This window comes from Ischnura elegans, chromosome 2, assembly GCF_921293095.1.
Source record: "Ischnura elegans chromosome 2, ioIscEleg1.1, whole genome shotgun sequence".
Taxonomy (NCBI): domain Eukaryota; kingdom Metazoa; phylum Arthropoda; class Insecta; order Odonata; family Coenagrionidae; genus Ischnura; species Ischnura elegans.
In genome coordinates, this window is record NC_060247.1 from 110986235 (window position 1) to 111010536 (window position 24302).

The 24302-nt window shown below is 37.5% G+C and overlaps 1 protein-coding gene across 1 annotated transcript; it reads left to right on the forward strand.

The window, feature by feature from the left end:
* Positions 1-9008: 9008 nt before the first annotated feature.
* Positions 9009-21612, forward strand: LOC124154407. The gene is made up of 6 exons (XM_046528112.1): positions 9009-9250; positions 13676-13776; positions 14235-14350; positions 19130-19281; positions 19408-19564; positions 21284-21612. The coding sequence occupies exons 1-6, from the start codon at positions 9220-9222 to the stop codon at positions 21408-21410; spliced, it is 684 nt and encodes a 227-aa protein (XP_046384068.1). The 5' UTR covers positions 9009-9219; the 3' UTR covers positions 21411-21612.
* Positions 21613-24302: the final 2690 nt, after the last annotated feature.

A 24302-nucleotide genomic window follows, 5' to 3' on the forward strand; every position in this document is an offset into this window, starting at 1 on the left:
GCACAAATATAAATCCAATTATCCGGTGCTATTCAAAATAGCGATGAAATACCTCCCGGTTGTGGCTACATCAGTACCATCGGAATGCCTATTCTCTAAGGCAGGTAACATTATGACCCAAAAAAGGAATAGGATTACTGGAAAACGTCTATCAAAATTAATTTTTCTGAATTCACTAGATGAGTCACACTGGGGGCTGTGAGATACAACTGTGTTTAGTTACATTTAGCCACTTCAATTATTGTATAATTTTGTTTCTGTGCTTCCATATTCACATAATTCAAATTCAGTTATCATTATTTAATAAGCATATCACCAAAAAGAACCTGAATAATATTTCATAACATTCTTTAGCATGCAATTTCACTTTATAGAGACAATTTATTCATTGGGATACTTCGTATTGTTCCTAATTTAAGCGTGATATTAATTTTTTAAATATTTTGAATGTAATTAGAGTTATTATGCACTAATAATCTTGTATGAGATCACTTTTATTTTATTCCATCGCTATTTCCTTAAAAATTTTTAATCCTGTACACAATTGAATGTTTTAATTTGATTACTTCAAGACCTATTGACAATTGATTTAACTACTTCTTTGTATTTCTGATGTGTTTCACCTTTTGAGTTTTGTTTACACTAATTATGTTCAATATGATGTAAACTTTGATATGGGTAAACAATAATCGTGAATAAAATGAAATCAATTGTACTTCCAACTATTCTCACAGATTACTAAGTACGATAAGCTCAAATGAATTCATTTCACCATCTCTCTATCCTTATATGTAATTCCGCTATATTTTCCCTGCTTCTGTTACTTAAATTCATTTAGATGGGCTGAGAAAATTCATACTAATTAGACGTACTTTCCACGAAAACATTTGAATAAAATAAACGATGAAAGAGTAAAGAAAAACGATTTATCTCCTTGTCATGTACTAATAGCATGAAAAACCTATTGACGACATCACTGTCATGAACAAGACAAAAACTTAGCTACTTTATTACTACCACTCATCATTCAGATCTAAGGTTATCAGGGATAAAACAACTTAATATTACAAGTTTAAAAACGAACTAAATTATTTGACAAGCATCATTTCTATTACCAAGCAGCAATTATTCTACCGCGCAAGACCAAGCAGCAATTATTCTACCACGCCACAAAAAGAACCGCTTCACTCAAATAATCGGTTGCACACGGTAGCGATTCAGGACAGAATCATAATATCCATAGCTTCACCCACAGAATCGCATTGTTATTGTTGACGATTATGGACAAAATAATCGGGAGCGCCTGACCTTCAGCACACGATTATTTTGCCCAAATAATCGCCCCATAATCGTATGATGATAATCGGTACATAATCGTCTCAAGAATCGTGCGCTGTCTAGTTTGATTAAAATATTCACCGATTATTCACCGATTCTCTGCGTAATCGATTATTTCGGCCCGATTTTTTTCCTGAATCGATTATGCTTGAATTTTATCATGATACGATTAATCGATTACGGAAAGTTTTTACCCATCACTAACCTAATCACTTCTTTTGGCTAGGAACAATTGAACCACCCTCCATACCTCAGAGTAAGGATGGGGGAGAGTGCGCTTTGGCTATTGCGCATGTAGTCAAGATCCCGCATACACAGCATGTACATCCCACACTTCCCACAATTCTTCCCACAAGGGATTCCCGCACTACTTCCCACGATCACGTGGTAACCATGTTGACTACAAGAATCTGCTACTGCGCAGCCTGAAAGCGCCCTCTACCCCAATCCTTAAGCCGTGTCCCAACTCGTTAGCCATTAGGCATCATGTATTTAGCCAGCCAGATTCTGGGCAGCCAACCACAAGGGAGCATGAATTGGGACATCCTTACGCAGTTGCTGCCATCTACTGGGCGCTAGGCAAATGCAAAACAAGAGATAATCGGAATGATTTGAACAAATGATGAACAAAACCCACCCTAAATTGTTAAAATATGATGAATATGATGTTTCAAGTGATTTTGAGTATTAGATGTCGGAGAAGAGTAATTAATCATAATTTTAGTATCTTAGACAAACTTTTTTAAATAGTAAAGTAGGGGTATACTTTCAAATTCGTATTTTTAGTTCCGTATGGTTTTGTTAAAGAGGTTTTAGCTAAGTTTGTGGCGAAATGTTAGCGTATATTCCTTTTAATTGGTTTGTAATATTTCAATCGTCTCTCAACCAAGTACTTTTTCGAATTCCTTATATTTTAGCAATTTAATTTTTAGTTTTGTATTGTTAAGAACAGGTCTATTTCGTCTATTCAAACGGTTACCGTCTGACTTGGGAATTATTTTCAAAATTTAATTAAAGCATGGTTTACGTACATAAATCAGGTTTCGGTATCATATCTTATAATCACTATTGATTTTAAATGTTGTTACTTATTCCGATTCCAATTTCGGGACTTTGTCCAATAACATATAATAATAATTGTTTATTCTTACGGGTGTTAACCTAATGTACAAAAAGTGTTAAATAAGAATTTAGACATAGTGTTATATAATTAAGCATTATTTAACACGTTAAAAAAGTAAACGGTAGCAAAAGATAACATGTGATCGGTATAAAAAGTTATAAAATAACATATACATGCATAAGAAGCATACAAACATTAATTAGCATTAAAATTAACGCCGCCTTCTCATTAACTAATTTCTCCGTAATTCTTACACTTCCATTAACGCAATTTCATTATTATAAACAAAATAAAAATTAATAATTATTCGAACAAGTCTCAAAATATCAACTCTACTTGCAAACAAGTACAATCCCTTTTTGACAGCCATGATGCCCTTTCTCCTGAAGACGCTTTGCACGCTTTGAATCATGGGAAAAGTCGGGCGAAGGATGCACTCCTCGATGCCTAAATCTGGCTGCCGCGTTAGCTGCCTAAATTCCCTCCCTTATGCTGGCTAACGAGTTGGGACATCCTTCCAAGATGGCGTCATGGCTAAATCCTGGAATTGGCATAGCCAAATGGCCAATTGGGACACGGCTTTACTCTGAGCTCCATACAGTCCCGATCTAGCGCCGAGCGACTACCATTTGTTTATGCACTTGAACTTAGACCATATAAGAACTAGACCCGCCATTCCCCACCCCTACCCATGTCTCGCCGTGTGGCCAACATTCCCCTCCGCTCCCTTCCTTCCCCACCCACTTTTAAAGGGGCGTGACGTCACGGTTGGGACGCTCATCGTCGTAGCGCATGGCTACGAATGGGGATTCACTGTATCACTGGGGTGTTTTGACCATTTTCTTCGCGATTTTTCAATTAAAAGTACTAATATTTATTGCGTTATGTACGAGAAGTATTCTCTCAGCCATGGTTGGATTGAAGAACTTACAATTAATGAACAGTGGCCTTTTTCGGCATTGGCAGCGACGAAAAATTATTGTGGCAGTAAAATGAAGACAAAGCCCTTTGTAAACTTCCGCAGATTTTTTTCTTGTCTCGTTAGCGATCTAGCATAATTCGGAACATCGTTATAAAAACATGAAATCTTGCACAAAAGTTGTAAACGGGGGGAATTTTAGAGAGGAAAAGGGTCATGGTGTAAAGCCGGTCGTCCACGAAGTAACGCGGCAACGCCTTCGCATATAGTAATTTTTAAACGGTCAATTATGCGAAGCAAATTGAAATGCGCGCTAGCGCTACTAAAAAGGGATGTCAACAAATCAGCATTCATATTATTTAGGTAAGTAATTTAGTTATTTCATGAATGCATAATTTTTTACTTAGCAGAAAGCTCTCGTGTTATTTATATTTTGCGATGGTGGAAAAAGGTCTAGCGCCGACTTTGCAAGTGACACCTACGATTTACGTACGCTACGGAAAATCTGGGAATACATAATACTTATTAACATATTTATAATTAAAAAGAAAGAGAGGATTGGATTAAAATAATTTTAAATATAAATTTTCTTTATAACAATCAAATATATTGAATAACTTCATTATCATTTTAGCTCTATAAATTAGCATAGCACTAATTAAATATTTTCATGTAATGTTGTACGTATGTACTTACAGAGTTTTCAATTAATTTTTTTAAAACAATTTATGACATAATTTTAATTTTTATACTCTTGTCACAATACGTAAGAAAAGAGGATGCGGATTCAACGATCATCTAAGAAATGAATCTCATTTTATTAAAAAATCCAGAAGCGATTACTCTGTCAAATGTGTGAAATGTAACGGATAATTTTCTATTTTTCACAGCAGTATAATATTTCGAAGCACTTGGAGACGCAGGAGCATAAAAGATATTTAAATACTGCTGCATCTTCCTCCAAAATACAGAAATTTTTAGTTAAAACAATTTATGAGAAAGAAAAGAAACTAACATTAGCAGAAGGATGTCTTTCAATGCTATTTTTCATAGTCATTCCTTCAGATCTAAGGCCTGTACATCACAAGTTATCAAATCGGTTTTGCAGCGCACATGATACGTAACGCCTTTCAAACAGCTGCTGTTTTTTTGCCCGCAGATGTGAAAAATATTGTCATTAAAATATATTTCTATTTCTACATTACACTGTACGTCTTCAAATGCTGAAAGAATTTTGTGAAACTGTGGAAGTCGCATGTATAAGAAAATACTTGGTTACTGTAAAACGCGCTAGTTACCTCTTTCGTCAGCTGCAGATAGAATTTTTCAATTATACCACACCATGAATTCCTACTTTCTATAACAGGCTTAATGTCCTAGAGTTGTAGAATAATAATAATAATAATAATAATACGTCTTTATTGGGCGAGATTGGGACTAGAAAGTCCCATCTTCCATCTAACCCCTAAGAGAGTTTTGAAAAGAGTTTTGAAAAAGAGAGAGAGTAGAAGAGAGTTTTGAAAAAGAATCCTCAAATTTAGCTAGAGTTTTAAAACAATCGATCACATTTTTTTAAAATGCTATTGAAGTTATTGAGGGTGATAAAATTTTGGAAATCGAAGTAGCGAATGAAGTTTAAAATATCTGAATCAAATGCGGTCAGAAAGTCAAAGCGGTCGACTAAAATCTCTATGACCTTTGACCCCCATTACGACTTTCGGAATTCAAAATAAATAGGGTGGTTTCCTATTATTTTTTTATTGCCTAAATCGAAAGATTATTACTCCTGGAGTACGTATTTCACGCTTTTAGATTTTTAAATGACGATATCTATTTTTCGCGATTACATGAAAAGTGAAAATGTTCAAGCGCGCGAAAACGCGACGCATAAGTAGGAATGATGGGAAATCTCTCCGTACGTCGTATTTCTGGTTCCCCCTCCGCCCGGTGAGGTGACCTTGAGGCGAGGCTTAGCGCTGATTTGTCGCAGGCTGCCAGCGGGTAGCCTAGTGCCCTGCTGGCTGGTAGCGCTTGGCTTAAATAAGGATTATTAATACCTTATCAAACGAGGAAAACTTTCCGACCTTAGCCAGTTTTAATAGGTGATTATTAAGACATGTTTCCCTGAGCTCTGTGCCTCATGCATGCATTGGTAACCTCAGACGATGTATAACTCCTATCCTCTCCTATAGAAACTAGGTCCCTGTGACGTCACGTGGAGTGGAATCGCATGGGCGCCAATCTGGCCCTTTTCAAATGAGGATAAAAATGGACCATTGCCATTCGTCTAACCCGGTATTACTAAAACAAAATAATTTGTATATTATGAATACACTAATGGTGGGTAACAAATCGCAATCAATACGTTTCGTTTTCTTTGATGAAGGAAACCACCCTATTGTTGTACGGATGAATGAACTGCGTAACCGACTTTGGCACCCTTCAAAACCTATGGTTTGACACGTTGGTTGTCATGATGGCCAGACATTTAACTCTATGACCTTTGAGACCTCGGTGGTCAAAAAAATCAACAATACGGATCTATTAACTGAAAAATCGACCTCGGCACCCTTCAAAACATATGGTTCGAAACCTGGGTGTCACGATGGCCGGACTTTTACCTCTATGGTCTTTGACCTCCGTATTAACCTTGGAGGTCGATTAGTGAATAATACGGGTATTTGGACAATACCAATGACTTGGGTGCCCTATAAAATCCATGGATCGACACATTTGTTGGTATGCTATTCCTTTTGCCACCCTTATGACCTTGACGGTGGCCTTACTGGGTCAACGGTTGAATTTTCGTAAATAAAAGTGTTATTTTCGGGTTTTTCTGGTCCAAAAACCTAAGAATTGACATCTTGGTCAATGAAATTCAAACTTTTTCTATCTCGACTTTTTTAACATTTAAACCCCATAAGGCAAATTCAAGTTTGTGGTTTGGACCCACATTGTGAGGTCAAAAGGTCAAAATTGTAAAATATTGCTTACACTAAAAAAAACTTAGCACCTTTCCCCATGAGTGTGCCAATTTTCATGAATATTGCTCCATGCAAATTTACTAAAATTACATTCTTAATAAATGTATTTAATACGATCGCTTCTCGCTTCATCTTGATTTATTTAGCTTTTTGCGCAGAGTCAAGGCCTTAAAATGCCTTAGTTCTTCGTAAAAACATGTTCATTAAGTGTATAATCATTTTGCGTGCCCAATATCGTCACTTTCCAGCGACTTTGCAGCGTATGAGCGTTAAAATATCTCAAGCGCGCATACGGAATATCGTCTGCAGTCCCAACCGTGACGTCACGATCCCTCATCCCACTCACTTCCCCGCCGTGCGATGTTGGCCACAGCGTTCCGCCCGAACGGCAGGTCTACTTACTTAAATGGTCTAAGCACTTGAAGAAGCATCTGGCGGGGCAGCGTCATTCCGATGATGACGAAGCGAAAACGACCGTGAAGCAGTGGTTGTCTAATCAGGCGGCAAGCTTCTTTGACGATTGCATACAAAAGCTGGTCCCAAGATACGATAAATGTCTCAATAGTAATGGGAATTATGTAGAAAAGTAAAGTATGGCTTTTCAAGTGAATAAATTAATTTTGAAAAAAATTTACTTATTAATTTACAATTGTTTTTTTATGTCAAAACGGTACTTACTTTAAAAACAGCCTCGTACTTTCAAAGCCCGAGAGAAACGTATCCGAAATATTTTCTGTAAAAAATCGAAAGCCGTAAAACACACCATTTTTAACCATTTATCTCAAAAAATTTCTGTGGGAGGGCCTATGCGCCTGGTGGGTATTCCATACCTCCCTTGCCCCGCCCCCACCAGTTTTAGTTGCGCCTAAACCTCCCCCTACGCTTAACAGGTTTCCTTTTATTTGTTTATTGCCTAAATAGAAAGATTATTACTCCTGGAGAACGTACTTCACGCACTTAGATTTTAAAATGACGATATCTATTTTTCGCGATTAAATGAAAAGTGATAATTTTTAAGCGCGCGAAAACGCGACGGCTAAGTATGAATACCGGGAAATCTCCGTGTGACGTCGTTCTGGTTAAAACTTTAATACTCAAAAGTGACCTTGGGGCGAGGCTCTGAGCGCTGATACGACGCAGGATGCTAGCAGGTAGCAAAGTATCATACTAGCTGGTAGCGCTTGGCTTAAATAAGGATTATTAATACCTTATCAAACGAAGAAAACTTTGCGACCTTAGCCAATTTTAATAAGTATTATTAAGACATGTTTCCCTGAGCTCTGTGACTCATGCATGCATTGGTAATCTCAGACGATGTAAAACTCCTATCTACTCGTATAGAAACTAGGTCCCTGTGACGTCACGTGGAGTGGAATCGCATGGGCGCCAATCTGGCCTTTTTCAAATGAGGATAAAAATGGACCATTGCCATTTGTCTAGACCGGTATTTCTAAAACTAAATAATTTGTATACTATGAATACAGTAATGGTGGGTAACGAATCGCAATCAATGCCTTTCGTTTTATTTGATGAAGGAAACTACCTTATTCTTAGCTGCTGTGTCCCTGCTCCCCCGAACCAAATCCATAATGGGGTGCTCTCATAAAATTAAAAAGGTAATTTTTTTTACATGTCTAGATAATTAAATTAAATTTAATAACGTATGCGAAATATGACTTCTTTATTCTCAATATTCTTGTTACTAGAGAGCTTCAAAGTTCGCAAAAATTACTAAATTCTTTTGCGCTACAAGAACGCCCTGTGACGTCAGAATGCGAGTAAGCAGACTCACTCCATGGTAATAACAAAACAGTAACGACGATAACAAACATCTACGATGATACTGATTCATAACTTGAAGGGTGTGAGAAAACAGTTGTGAATAGTTAGTTTTACGGTGCGTGTATTGCGTAATGGTTGACTCCGACTTCGAAAAGACGCATTCTGGGAATTTTCTGAGGGTAGATAAATTTAGTAATTTTCTAACACTGTGGAAATCGCCGTAGATAAGGATGATGAAAAAGTGACAAGCGCTATTTGTCAAGACTGTGCTGCATCTTCCTGCATGCATACATTCTTTAAACCTGTCAATTATTCAGGATAAATATTTCACATGACTGATGATGGAATTAACATATAAAAAAATAAATTGTACAGAGAGATACAAAGGTTTTCCTAAAACTGGGACAAATAGTCTACTCTCTACTGGCACCACGTAAACGTATTGTTTACTGGACTCTGACGTAACGATCAGCCAACATGACGATGGGTCGTTTGGAGCGCAGGATTCAAAGACAATTGTCAAATTGGAATTTTACGAATAATACACAGGTTAGAGAAGAACTGCTTCCACTGTAATTTGCAGCACGAAGGATATTTTTTTATCGCATAATCATCCATTTTCAGTGGAATTCCCCATTACTAGGGCCGTTTTGGTAAATCTTTCTCTGGTGCGAGCCTGCTCTGTATAATATTAGCGCGTTGTGTGCATTTGTGGGCGACTCCTTTAAGGCACAGCGAGAGCTAAATCTTGCTTGTTCGTTGAACGACGTTTTTTTTCTGATTCGATAACACGACCAATAGGCCAAACTTCTCATTTATTTTCGCGCGAAACGATGTTCAACCTTTGAGCTTATACTCTCCGTGTATGAAGGTCAAATTCCCAAATCGCTGCGCATGAAGACCCACGCCTACATCGGATTAATTTTCATTGAGACACAAGTTGGATGTGCTTTGGGTTGGATAGGGCTGGATAGGTTGGAGACTTTTCACGTAAGACTACTGAGGAAGATTCTTTTCTGTCGGAATACTCATTTGGATCTCATTCCGGGAAATATTCGCCCTACACTGTGAAGATGTCCTCGGCGACGCTGTTGATAATACTGGGTAAGTACTAGCATGGGCGTACCCAGCGGGGGGCAAGGAGGGGGCACCTGCACCCCCCAGAGTAAAAATAGCATACGTCTTTAACACTAGAAGGACGGCAGGGGTCATTTGACCCATTTTCAGAATTCAAATTTATTTTTCTCTTATTAAAATATTTTTTTAAATTTTGAAACTTTTTGACTTTGTTCATTTTGGTCTATATTTTGATAAATTAGTGAAAATTCAACAATAATGTTTTGTTTTAAATTTTTATGACGTGTTATACCTAGAAGGACGGCTAGGGGTCATTTGACCCACAACTGGTTTTCGCGCTATTTTCATGCCCGTTGGCACTTTAGTGCCATGTATATCACATTATCAGCAAGAGGCTAGTGTGGTAGATGATTTGCTTCATTTTGAATCTGGAAGTACCCGGTTCAATGCCAGTTTCGTCCCAAGGGCTCCTATCTGTATTCGAAAACCTAGGCATAGCGACTTGTTGTGCACAATCTTTCGATATTTTTTGGGCAGCAAAGGGAAATAAAACCTTTTCAATCCTTGATTTGCGTAAATTCGTTTTATTGCTCAATGATTATTGTATTACCCACACCGGAAAATCGTCACGTATCCCAAGAATTGTTTTCCGTCGTCCAAGATTCAGAGCTCTTATAGACATTATTTTCAATATCGACTCATCAGATTTATGAATAACTTACATTTTTCTGGCCTGACGACACTGTCACTTGACCTAGCCCCTTTGCCGTGCGTCCAGCATTAGTGCCGCCTGACCCCGTCGGGGTTTGGGGCGGGTTGACGGCACGCTGCGTCCTGGGGAAAAATCCCGTCTCTTTTTGAGAGAGCGGAAGAATTGGGTGGACTGTAAAATTCTACTGTAAATCCTACCCTTGGAATCCGCACGTAGATCGGAGAAGAAGCATTACTGCAAGTTCCTGGAAGATACGAATCAGGATACGGTTGGCGGTTGAGTCCCTGCCTTTCGAACGGCAATTAGCGTTACTTCTGAAAATGTTGTCCTTTTGTATGAATTGCTAATGCTCTCCAGCTCTCTATACCTCCAATGCAACTAGAGAAGATTCTACCATAATGCGCTTTCGTTTGTAGATTTTTTGCATGCATATCAGTAGCGAGTTGAGGAAGAAAGTAAGAAGTCGAGAAATATATCAAGATAAGAGAATCGTCGCGATTCAAATAGCTGAAGGTAATATTGAAGATCAGTCTGGAAGTGAATCGTAAACATCAGTTCAAGGACATTCTGACCAATCCATCAACATCTGCATGTGATGGAAGAGACGAAGTCCAAGATAGCGAATCCGATGGCGACTTTGGCGTGATCGCAAATGCGCAGCTCTATCCAACAAAATGCAGCTGCCCTTTTATGAGGTAAATTCCAAATAAACCAGACAAATTGGAATCGAGTACTGGGTTTTGACAGATGTGAAATGAAAATTCAGCCTAAATGAATTTCCATATTGTGGCAAAGATGATGATTGACCATCAAATCACGCGTTGGGGAAATAAATATATTATACTATAGTTACTAAAGTGACCGTAACATACAAGAATTCACGAATAAATGTATCTTGTAACAATTATTTTCCATCCATCCAGCTGGCAGGAAGTCATAAAAAATGGAAAACTTCTCTTGCATGGACGATCTGAAAAAAACAGGCGTGACGCACAAATATCCATGACCCCTAAAATAGCCATGTAATCCATTCAACGCGAGTGTTAAAAATACCTTACGTAGAATCAGGCAAACTAGAACAATAATGTACTTTCACTCAGCAGCATGATCTCAGACGACACTATTTCCGAAACTAATAAAAGAATCCCAGAGACTATCGTATTTCATTGTAAAAACAAAGCGGGAGTAGATATGATGGATACCATGTATCAATTTATTTACACGTCTCCAAATCCAACAGCCGTATCTCCACGAGCACAAAAAAGAAAAAGGTGCCAAATACCATCAAATTGAATCATTGCACCAATTTCCTTTCCATTTTCCAAATTCCTTTTCATGTGCAAATGGCTGGTGTCTTAACACCCCCTGCCACACGCTGTTAAGCGGCTTGCGGGTTAATGTGTAGATTTAGATATAGATGAATAAATCGTCCAATGAACGCATTCAGCGCAAAAAAATATTTTGTGGAAACAGCGCTGAAAAAATACTGTCTGTCTGAGATTTACAACAAAGTAATAAGTTTTAAAAATTTTAATGCAAATTTTGTAAACCCAGTACCCCTATTGTTTAAACATGTAACACAACTTTTGTATTGACTATATGTATTCTCATTATTTGATTTGCAATCGACTACTACATACGGTTTAATTCATGATTCTTTAAAATAATTGCTATTAACTTTTGACGATGGAAATAATATTTAATAATGTTAAATAGTGTTTTTAATGAACTGATTCAACAATTAATACGATTAAACTGAATATTGGTTGAAAATTAGGCGCTTTATTCCAAAATACATTTTAGGGGTCAAATGACCCCTAGCCATCCTTCTAGGTAGCGCGAAACTCCCGTCCTCCTAGTGTTAAGGAAAATAGGGCTGGATTGAAACAAAAGTTTTCAAAAATTTACTTTAAAGCTACGATTAATATTAATTTAAGACATATAAGTAAAATAAAAATATATTTTCAAGCCAATAATTTTAAAACTAAAAAAGGGCTGTAATATTTTCTTTAAATGTTGCTTTCATTCACCTTTTCCAAGCTAAAATGTTTTAAACTTCAATGGGCGTACCCAGCGCACTAAGGATTCAACACTTGACTATTAATCTCTTGGCACAAACATTTTTGCTGGGGTATGCGTTCACACGATCTTTTAGGTCTGCGCACATAGGGAGAGGAGCTGGGGGGGCTGCAGCCCAGCTTGGGTATTTGTTTTACACGATTCGATTCGATTCTAGGTAGGACTGGTAATTTTGTTCGGGCCCCCACTACTGCTGTGAGGTTACCCCTCACTTGTAACCCCCTTCCCAGTGAGAAATGGGTGGTGGAATCCACGTGGAACCCACGTGGAATCCACGTTGAGTGGTGGATATTTGGTGGTGGTGGATATTGAGTGGTTGGACCCACGTGGAATCCACGTTGATTTCAAGTGGATTTGTGGCGATTGTCATAAAATGTTAAACAGAATTTCTAATTTGTGGAACTTAAATCTCTGGTGACATTGCGTCATTTATCATCCTGAAACCACGCTAGTTATGTGAAAATGTATCACACATTCTATTATTATATAATTCGTGGAAAGGCAGCCATGAGAGCACATGAAAAATCGTAGACACATATATAGAAGGTTTAGATATAGAGTGGTTGAGGTTTTAATGGTTTTAGGACAGCACCAACTGCTGTTTTAATTTTTCCACCAAATTTCCACGTGGGTTCCACGTTGATTCCACGACCAAAAACACGTGGTAATCACGTTAATTCTCCACGTGGGTTCCACGTCGATTCCACCACCCATTTCTCCCTGGGTTGTCACTATCTTGGATCTGCGGGGACATGTTGGTGAACTTGAACACACATGATCACGTCATGGCAGCATTCCTGTAAGCATACTTATTCTTTGTGAGGATCTCTGTCACAGTTATCGAGAATTTGATATGGCAGTGTTGCTTGAGATTTTTCTCATCCTTGAATTGCGACTGCACTTCTAAACACATGTTCACAGAAATTGACATGCTTATTCTCGGCTTGTTTGCAGATGACTGGAAAAATATCAGACTCTTCAAAAGGCTCCCCAATAATACACCCAAGTGGTCCGATACCCCTTAAATAGCTCTATTCTCACTGTAAAAATACAGTCATGCTACTTTTCAAACCTACCCTGTGATTTACACTAGCTTAAAAAACAAGATCCTAAACTAATAGATGAATATCTAAAAGCAACTTGTCTATGCACATCTGCTCTAAAAAACATTATTCCTGAGAGGTATTGCTTACCACACATCAAGAGACAGTGAAAATTTATGAATTTTGCCTTCCCTCTCCTCTATCCCACATACAACATCCTCATCTGCCCCTGCTGCTCGTGGCATGTTGAACTGCAAAAAAAGCTTGAAAAATATATTTTTATATTTTCTATAGGAGACTTATTATAAGGAACGATTCAATGGTATGTGGGAGGGTCCCCATAAGTACCCTTTTATCCCACCAGAAAAAATACTTAACTCAGCCGTAGCACCTGGTGTCATACACTTGTAAAGGAACTGTTTGTATTCTAGGACATTCTAGGATTTCACCATAGAGATATACTCCTCAAGCAGATTTCTTCTCTCGCCAACAAAATATCACATGAGCTGGTAGTCTACGTCATGAAATTTGAAACTAATTACTAACCTATTTTTACTACTGTCACATGACTGTCAATGGTACTATGCCATTTAATTTCTCTTTATTTCTTACCTGCAGGTACATGTGTGCCTCTATTTATTTTGGTGGCCTCTGATTCACTTTTAGCAACACCCCCACCAGAGAGTGACTACGAAGAATGTGCAAGAAAGGCTATGGATGTAAGTTTACCCCCTCCAATTTTCTGTCTGTTTCTGCAGACTGTGAATATATCATTGAGGGGCACAATTTTTTGGGGTAGAAGCAACATTTCTGTGATTTCTTTTTCCATTTTTTTCTAAGGTCAAAATGAAGGATTATTTATCACAATACATATCTGTGTTGCTTGTGCATAATGTGTTAAGTCCAAAAACCCCAAAAATGGGACTATCTCACCTAATCATCAAATGAATCATATAGAATCGTTTGTGCATAGTATGGTGAATGAAAACACATGTTGTCATTAGGTTTGGACATACCACACTATGCACAAACACTGTTTCTTTTCAAATACTGTTTCTATTTATTGAGTCAAATACTCTTGTAGCAGAGATGTGACTTTTTTATCATGAATTAAAACCCACATATTTATCATATTCTAATTACATGTATTTTTATGGTGCATTTAAACTTATTTCAGGTCAAGTACACTGTGTTCAATAAATGCATGGAAAAAATATTCACGGATGAAGGCATGAAGGAAACAGAGGAAATATATAATGGCACCGAATGTGTCTATTGCAAGCATTTTTGCAGGTGAGGAAATATTACATTCACCCTCATTCATTTTGCAAGGAGGTCGTGCAGATAGATGAATAGTGTTACGGTCAACTTTTTTTTGTGAGACTCTCTCAGTATCCTCCTCAGGTTTTGGCTTCTTTGTCAAACTTATTTAGGATTAGCTTACTCATAACTAAATATGGTTACACATGTAAGGTCAAGACCTGAGACTATTCCGCCACGTGATGTAAAGTTAAACTTTAGCAAAAGTCATTTTGGCATTACTCAGGCATGTAGCCAGAGGGGGGAACTTTTAGGGATAAAGCCAGTGGCGTAACTAGGAATATGCTTTGGGGGGGATGAGGGTGCCTGGGGAGGGGACCCCAACCCCAGGCAATGGGGTAAATTTTTGAAAAATTACATGCCTGGAGATGCATTTGACATAATTTTGACACTTAAAATTCAAATAGTGGGAAAAATCCACAGAGGAAAAATCATTCGCCTTGACCGGGATTCGAACCCGGATCCCCTGTGGAAATTTGTGGACTATACAGGACAAAGTGGTATGGACTGCTGAGCATATTATGCGACTAGCAGTCCAGGTCATGCGCATGGCGCCACAGCCGGAGAGCAAAGCTCGAACTTTGAACAGGGGAGAATGACGCCTCGATAGTTTAACTGGGTAAAGCACTCGGCCGGAAATCGAGGGATCCAGGTTCGAATCCCAGTCACTGATTTTTCCTCTGTGGATTTTTCGCACTATTTGTGCAATGCAGGTGACTCCGTAAAAGTTAACACCGTGGCTAGTCCCGTTATACTTAAATATTACTTAAAATTCAACTTTAAGCAGGTGCAGTTATTATAAATCAAAACTAGATGATAGTTTTAAATGTTATTTTTTATCTCCCTGAGGCTATGGGGGGATCTATCTCCTCATCTCCCCCATAATCATGCCACTGGCTGAAGCCATCCAAAAAATTTTGCCTTTATGATAATTGCTAAGGAGACCGCTAGCACAGGGGTACCTATGGTTGTGATTTTTATTCTAACCGATGGCTGTGATTTTTATTCTGCCACCATGATATGTTGAGTGCATATATCAGTGCTCTTTTGTCTTTAGTGTTTATTCAATTTTTCTCATTCTTCCAGTTTAATACTTCCTGAGTCTTTGTTGCAAATAAAAAAGGTTTGTGAACCATGTGACTTCAGAATCTCTCTTATTATGGTATTTTAAAGAAACGTCCCAACACCTACGACACTCTATTTTATTTAATACATATGTAGTTACATTTCATTATGTCTATTTAAACCTAAGATGAATTTAATTTTAAGCATTATGAAAATGAAGCATATGGCTGATTTAATGGAATGTATGCTTTTCTGATGAGTGTGAATTTAAATCAAAATATCAGAACACAACCTGCTTACCATCTGAGCTCCTCTTGAGGCAAAATCCTGGCTACATGCCTAGCACCACTCCATACATTTGGATACTTTTTGACCCATATTAACACATTCAATGCGGGACCGATTTTCATGAACGTCGTCAAATACGGCCTTTAAAATAAGAAAGAAAAACAGAGAGAGGTTTTTGCACCATAACTTCCGTTCAAATACTGCTATTTACAAACGGCGCACATGAGTCGAAAGAGGGAAGCTTACTGAAGGCCATGCACTTGATCGGAACACTCGTAAGTGGATATTAGTCGCGTACGGAGGCGAAGAAAGGCCCCCGTCCATCCAGCAGAGCACGTCAATTTACGCGCTCCGTATTGCGGCTTGGATGGGACCACGTCAATTGACGTGCTCCGTGCTGAATGTGTTAAATACAAGGATACAGTCTGTGAGGCCAGTGGCGCAGTGAGGGGGGGGTATTGGGGGATAAATCCCCCCCTCCACAGCTCAGAAAAATGTTCATGCTCAAATCATTTCACTAAATTGGATTTAATATTACTTACAAAATAGTGTAAATATTAATGAAATATCCCTCAGAAGGCCGCAAAACTCACCACCTTGAAACATTTATATGAAAATTTTTCTAGGGGAGGGCCCCCACACCTTCCGCTTAACCTGGCGGGTATTCCACACCCTCAGACACCCCAGTATTTTGTGCCTAAAACCCCCCTAGCCTTAATTTCTAGCTGCACCCCTGTGTGAGGCAAACATAAACCATGTGTTGAGTGTGAAAAATTGTCCAAATTCAATATCTTTAATCAACTATGGGCCCTTAACTATGGGTTTGTAAAGGTCATAAAACTGATCAAGCAATGAAATTCTCATCCCCATTACGTTTCATGACATTGGGCTCATTAGGTCTTTGGTTGAAATCTGAAACCACGAAGAGGTAGAGTATACTGAAGGTTATTTTTCCGGAGTCCCTGTAGAATATCTGAAAAAAATTATAGTAAAATCAGAAAGTTGTTATGCATAAGAATAAAATTTAAGGATGAGTCAGTTATACATTTTGATTTCATCAGATTCTGCTTCTGTTCTCAGTCCTTCTTTTAGCTTTTGCTCCCATATCAAGTGTTAAAATTTCAAAGCATAATTAAAAAAAAACTATTATTGGGGTAGTTGTCAAAATTGGTTGACCATATTAAAAGTCTCACCGAATGGAGCAAAGTTTTTTTTAAAGTCTTGAATACAGTAGCATTTAACATAGTAACGCCTCAATCTTTCAACTTGATAACACATGAGGATATACTGGGAAGTATCTAATATAACTCATGAAGCTATCTCTCGAGTAACTGTATCCATAGCATCACTCTATTCCTTTTGGAATTGGTTCCAATTCTGGTGCTGAAGGTCAAGAACTGGTTGAACAAAGATACAAAGAACCTAACCAACCCAATTCCAGTATAAGTATTGTATGTTAAAAGGGTTTTTTCTTTAAAAAAACTTGTGATCCTCCAATTAGTCTCAAATTTAACTAGTTGTGATGTTGGCAGCTAATTCTGCAACACTCCACTAGACCTTGGAATTTATTTATTTATTTCTACACCACCGAAAACTGCACTTTAGAACGGGGTTTTTGTGATAACAGTTAACAAATTAACATACACCAACATCAATGCCCTGGATAAGAGTAATTTAACCAGGCAGGACTTGAACCTACGACCTTTGGTTTAGAGCAGTCGTGGACTTTACCCCACCACCACCAAGGCTGCCAAAAATCATGATACAGTAAAACCTCTATGTAGTGAACCTCTTTACATCATAAACTTCCATACATATACCACCCCTATGGTCCTGTCTGATTTACATATAAATTTATTGGCAAACCTCTTTGTAGTGAACCTCTTTATATTTTAAAACCACCACTTATCATAACAAGGAGATACCCCGGAGACGGCCTAACTACCTCCGCAAATCATACCGAGACAACTGGAGACCATTAATGCAGCCGTGATTACCTACATCGAATGACATTTTCACAATGAATGTTTCACTCTTTTTTTTCTTATATACCTTTAATATGCTGTAATTTTCACGTTAATCATTAGTTGTGGCCATTTTGTTCAATATGAGAGCATACCTAACAGTAAATGAGAAAAAAGGTATCCAACCATCCTAATCATTTTAACTGACTGTTGAATAGAGAGAGATCACATCGTTTTCTCTCTAATCACGGTAAAAATCACTCTGTAGCGCTCGCTTTCTGTAGTTATTAAATTATAAATATATGTTCACTAATGCATGCATGTTTGTTTAAACACATAAATATAATGTTTTGAAAGACAGTAGTGCCTTTCATTTCCAAAGGATATGAAAAAATGGTGCCTATCACTAAAACCTCTCTATAGTGAACCTCCATAGATCAAATTGCCCAAATTTTGGTCCCCTCCATCACGATGTAAAGAGGTTTTACTGTATCATCAAAAATCATGGAATTAGAGATAACCATGTCAAGAATGAATCGACGGGTGCTCACCAAGGGCAGATCCAGGATTCTTTTCTGGGGTGGGGGCGGGGGGGGGGGGGGGGGAGTGGAGGGGGGGCACCATGGTCTGACAGTCAAATGGTCTTCTAATATTTAGGATTAAAAACTACATACATGCAAAAATTAACATATAAAATACACTCTTAATTGTAATATAAAAGTTGAAATGAAAATATCCAAACTTGGTAACTTTTCACCGGAAAAATTATTTATTGGTATGACACGTTTCGAGTGATTTGATTATGACGCCTCAGCGTCGAAACTCGTCGTACCAATAAATAATTTTTCCAGCGAAAAGTTACTAAGGTTGTGTATTTTCATTTCAACATGGATTTTCACAAAGTAAAAACCGAATCAATTGAATTCAATGTAAGAAGTTATTTATAAGTAAATATTTATAACTTTTTTATTAAAATATAAAATTTATTGATGTTCGAGTTAAAAATCTCGTCAATTTTTTTGGGTGTCTCGGGGGGGGGGGGGGGGGGGGGGCACGAGCCCTCTCCCTAAATTTGCCTATGGTGCTCACCATGCAACAGTGGCGGATACAATGCGTATGCACTCCCCCCTTACGGGGCCATCCATATTGCCGAACATTGCAGAACCGCAATTGTACCTTTTTTGTATCATAAGATGTCACTGTCTTGTATGTGTTTAATCATTAAAAAAAAACTTTCCTAAACTTTGCATGTGACTTGATTACCTTTTTACTAGCATAAAAGTAAAGGTGAGCCCCCTCGAGTTTCTTCTGTATCCACCACTGCTATGCAATAATATAATGTTTATTCATCAATTTTGTGCAGTGAAATTTGCTGTCATCATGCCTACACCTACATATTAAAGCTGTATATGTATATTCATATTTTCTCTGGCAGAAATGAAGATAAGGTAGTGAATTGTGTAAGGAAGTCCACGGAATCCCTCAAGAACCTTTCAGATACATCTGTAACTATGGTTCTATTTGGATCACAGCTGGTGGTGGACTTCATCTCTGCTCTTTGTGAAAAGGATGCCAAAATATTCCTCAGTGAGTGATTTCTGCCAATCTAATCAAGCAACACATTACGTTTCAAATTTTGATAGAAAATGTATTGAAACCCTCATTAATTATCACTTGTTCTCTTTTATTTTAACTATTTATATAATTTATCAGCCCAAGCAGTGCAAGAAAATATAGACTGCTGTCACAGAATTGACAATGAGTGTTCTAAATCTCATCTCATGAACTTAAGGAATCCATATATTGTCTTGAACTGTGGCAGAGAAAATAGTGCAGAAAATGATTCCCCCACAATAGAGATGGCTTGTCAGTAAGTATACAAAAACTACAAGTACCCTTTTCCATTTTCGATGCAATAACTGAATATTTAACTTGATTTTTTGGGTTAATATTATAAATACTCACTCCAAGGATTGGTCATAATCAGTGGTGTTGTAAGGGGGGGTTCCAGAGGATCTGGATCCCCCCAAAATATAAAAACACACTCACATAGTTTGCTTCATAAAATAAAAACAATACATATATTGAAACATCGTGAACTTATAAAAGATTTCTTTTTTTAAGAAAAGTTTTTTCCATGTTAAAAGGCATTAAAATTAGCTTAAAACCTTGTATTTACTAAATACCTTGTTTTCAAAAAAATGTTCCCTCTGGTTTTGGACCTCCCCCCCACCCGATGAAATTCCTGGCTACCCCACTGGTCACAATTTTTCTTACAATGGGAAATTATCATAGTTCACAAGTGACCATAGGCATGTCTAAGTTGGTGCCGCGTTTCCAAGGGCCAATCACTAATGGGTACAGGAGTAACATTCAAAACCAAAATAATTGAATACAAACAGTCAATTGAATGGTAAAACCTATGATGAGGAAGAGGTAAAAGCCGAAGTAATTTTAGATAATTCAGACCATGCACCCAGCAAGGAATTAAGGTTAGGGGGGTTTTAGGAGCAACTGGTACTGGGGGTATGGAATACGGGTGTCCTCCCCCAAGAAAAGTTTTAAGAGAAATGGTGAGTTTTACGGCTTTCTGAGGGTTATTTTATCAATCCTTAGGCTATTCTACAAGTAATATTTATCCAATTATGTTAAATGAATGAAATTTTAAAATTTCTTCAACCTCTGGGGAGGATTTTATCCCCCAAACCCCCCCCCCCCCTTCACTGCGTCACTGATTCAGACTGCCATCAAAGAATTCACTCACAGTGTTTAAAATATCATTACATGAACTTAACCCCGGAGAGGGCACATGACGTAATGTTGCGTTAGAAGGCACATGGGGTGGCATCGACAACCAAAAAAAATGTCTTTTTCTCTTTATTTGGAATGATACAGCTATGTTGTGCTCTTTCTTAAATATAGGTCCACCAAATTAGAATGATACTAAATATTTACTTTTACACTAAGACCAAAAAATTGATAATGGGAGTAATGTATTCAACCGAAGTTTCCTATGCACATTACATATTTGACATTCGGCAACGTATTTGATGTCAACTTTACAACTTTGAGTTTCAAGGCATGAAAAATCATTAAACAAGCTGAATGTAATGTTGTCGTGAAATAGCAGCTTGTAAACTCTTATGCCCTTGGGATGATTACTCAAAATTCACTGGTTAGTATAATTGAAAGAGATGGATCATCCATTCATTATCATTTTCTATGCAATTTTTACTTTGGTTTCTGTAGCATGATTTCTCAGCAACTTTTGCACCCATTCCCATTAATAACAAGTTCTTAATTGGTGGGAAAAGTAGGATAAAGAAAGTTCGAGAGGGAATTAATAGGCAATCCAATAATTCAATGAATGGTTTGTCTAATGATCAATTATCAACACACTACTTTCATGATACTGAAAGAATCTCTAGTACATAATTTAGGTATAAGTCTAATAAGGGATACATATATATTAAATGAATCATAAGTATATATACATCTTATTTTATTTTAACAGTAGATGGTATAAAATCAGTTCATATTTATGCCATTAAACATATGTCAAGTATTAACTTTTTTTTTTTTATTTTAGATCATTGAGGGATTACATGGCATGTGCAGGTGAGAAAGTAGTAGAATGCTCAACAGATATGAGAGATGCTGTTTCTGTAGTCACAGAAAAACTGAGGGACAATGAGTATTGTAAGAATTTTATTTGAAGAATATTAAAACAAGCAAGTCATTTATGTACATTACTATCATTAATATCTAAAATTTTTAATGGACCAACTCATGGGCGTACCCAGCGAGGGGCAGGGTGGGGCAGATTTTGCAGCTACCCCTCCCTAGAAGCCAAGATTGCAAAAGTTTTTAAGCAAAATCAGTACTGAATTGAAACAAAAGTATTCAACAAATTTTCTTTAAACCCACGAAAAATGACAAATATTAGTATAAGATTTGTAACTAAAATTAAACTATTTTTTCAAGGAAATAATCTCATAAATCCCATGGCTTGCCCCCCTCCCTAGACCATGGTTTGCCCCCCCCCCCTAGTTATGATCCTGGGTATGCCCTTGGATGAACTTTGTATGCTATTCAATAATAAATTCTTCTCATATTAAAAACATGCAGAAGAACAATGGCAGAACAATTTTTATTTTCTAATTTTGTGCACATTTTATTCTATCCCCTCTTTTTGATTTTATTGCTGTTTGCTGGAATTGTATGCCATTTACACAAGGATTTCATAATGAAGAGTTGATTAACCCATTTATGCCGAAGGTTTGAAAAATGTGAATTTTACCCTGATTTTTACATATTGTCGATAAAAATATGTATGAAAACAATATCTGAAAGAAAAAACAATGTATCTCTTGCTAATTATTAATTACGAGGCGTTCCAAAAATGGAACACAAGGCAAATCCACTACTATGACGTACTCTTTGATAGCGTGCAAAAAGTTTTATTCAGACTTTTATTAACCCACTATTAAGAATGATATCCAGGTGAACACTTAACTTTCAAGGATACATTGCAGTTTTCATAATGAAAAGTGGTTTTTTTTATTGCATTTGACACAGCGAGTTTGCTTTCCATGCTTTAAATTCTAATGATTCATGCCATCATGACGTGAGTCAAATTACGATTCATAGATTTCATGGTCTCCCTTTCTCACCAGGCTCAGCAGAATTACCGTATGTCTCTATATAGTGACAGGTCACACAGCGACGAAATTCAAGAAGATCCATTGGCTTCACATCATTTATTTTATGAAATTGCCAAGCATTTTCTAAAGCCAACTCAAAGCAGAATAACCAGAGGGCTCGAGTTCCATTTCTTTCCATGGTTTGATGCTTGATACTTGTCAATATTTTCATCAGCTCGGTCCACTCCTCCCATATACTGATTATAGACCTTAATTGAATTTGGTAGAGTAACTTATATCTTTTTTTTATGCTTTTGAGAATAATGACTGACTTTTGCAAAGGATTGACACCGGCACCAGAAGATGCAACAGTTACAACACTTATATCATTTCATCTACAAACAATATTGCCTTTTCCATCAATTAGGTAATCGAATGTGCCCCAATCTTTTTTATTAAGGGTAGCATCAGATAGTGAAGGAGGTTTGTCTACGGGATCTTTCCTCGCTATGCCAGTTGCTTGGCGGGCCCATTGAATGAAGTTTATCAAGCAGTGCAATGCTTGTAAAGAAGTTGTCGAACACAAAATGGTATTTACCAGGATGCTGCATTGTGAGGGCCTCAGTGAATTGCAAAACAACTGAAGAACCTACGTCATATTATTGGTATTGAGTGTTCAGGTTTTTTCCTTGATAAGGCTGAAACCAGCAAATGTAGCCTAGACGCACCAGAATTTGTACCCAAACCGAATAGGCTTACCCCAAATGAACTGTTTGCACCCGTCACGACCGAAATAGGGAATCATGGCCTCATCAAAGCTGACGTATATTTCATTTGGCAGAAATTTCATACATCTGTTATTCAGACGCTCAGTTAGATCTCGCAGCTTGGAAAACTCATCCATGTGGTTCAAGTTAGAATTGTCAGCAAAATGCAAATTTGAAAATATTGTTTCAAATCGGTCACGCCTCATTGCACCACTAACTAGAGAATTATGCAAATTTGGTCTTTGCTCCCAAAGCATACGTCGTCTCAGAACAGAGACGTAACCACTCAGGAAAATTATTCCCAAAAAACACTGACAGTCTGTTCAAGGTTCACTTCAATATCCAGAAAGAGTTCTAAATATTCTGTAGCGGTTTTCATTTTCGTGATTTTTTCTTCTGAAACTCTACCTCCTACTGGTTGGGCAGTCAGATTGGCTTTCTTCCATTTGCGCCCAACTTTGGTTACCTTTTTTCTTTGAGCAAGAAGAGGTTGAGGTGAAGCAGAAGCCGATGCACCGCCATTTTCAGTAGTATCACCATCCGGTATCAGTAAAAGGTAAAAGTTCTCGTCAGAAGAATCATGAATGATATGAGCAGAAGCGCGCAGCAATGAACCGGGTAGATTATTAATTGTTCCACATCGAATTACTTACTTGATTTAAAATTAAAGTGAATATTTCAGTGCCCCTGAATGTACGCGTAATAGTAGTGGATTTGCCAAGTGTTCCAAAAATGGAACGCTGTTAAATAAAAGCTTATGACTAAAACAAAACACATTGTTTCACAAATTTCTTCAATTAACACTGTAGGTTAACTATTACTTAACATGCAGGGAAAAATTTACTACTTTTGGGCGTAATGGCAAATAGTTATTAATATAACATTAGAGATGGTCACAGAAAAACTGCCTTGAAAAAAAAGACCGATATTTCTCAACACACTGGCTGCGATGGGTTGGCAAAACTGACTAAATCTTTGCGCCCCATAATACAATATATCTTTATAAAGAGGCATAGAAAGAAAAACCGTGGCATATTTGTATATAATGAGTTGTAGTCACAAAATTAGAAAGTCACATCATGTGTTCCAAAAATGGAACACTAGGCATAAATGGGTTAAAGTCACAGTCCCAACGCCTCCTCAATCACATTAAGGAAGGGGTGAGCGGAGGGAAAGTTTCCATGCATAAGACTTTCCT

Bases quoted from the DNA above. Each gene is read 5' to 3' on its own strand.
- LOC124154407 (XM_046528112.1), top strand. From the start codon at position 9,220: ATGTCCTCGGCGACGCTGTTGATAATACTGG. The intron at 9,251-13,675 runs GTAAGTACTAGC...TCTTACCTGCAG, and splicing joins GACGCTGTTGATAATACTGG to GTACATGTGTGCCTCTATTT. The intron at 14,351-19,129 runs GTGAGGAAATAT...TTTCTCTGGCAG, and splicing joins TATTGCAAGCATTTTTGCAG to AAATGAAGATAAGGTAGTGA.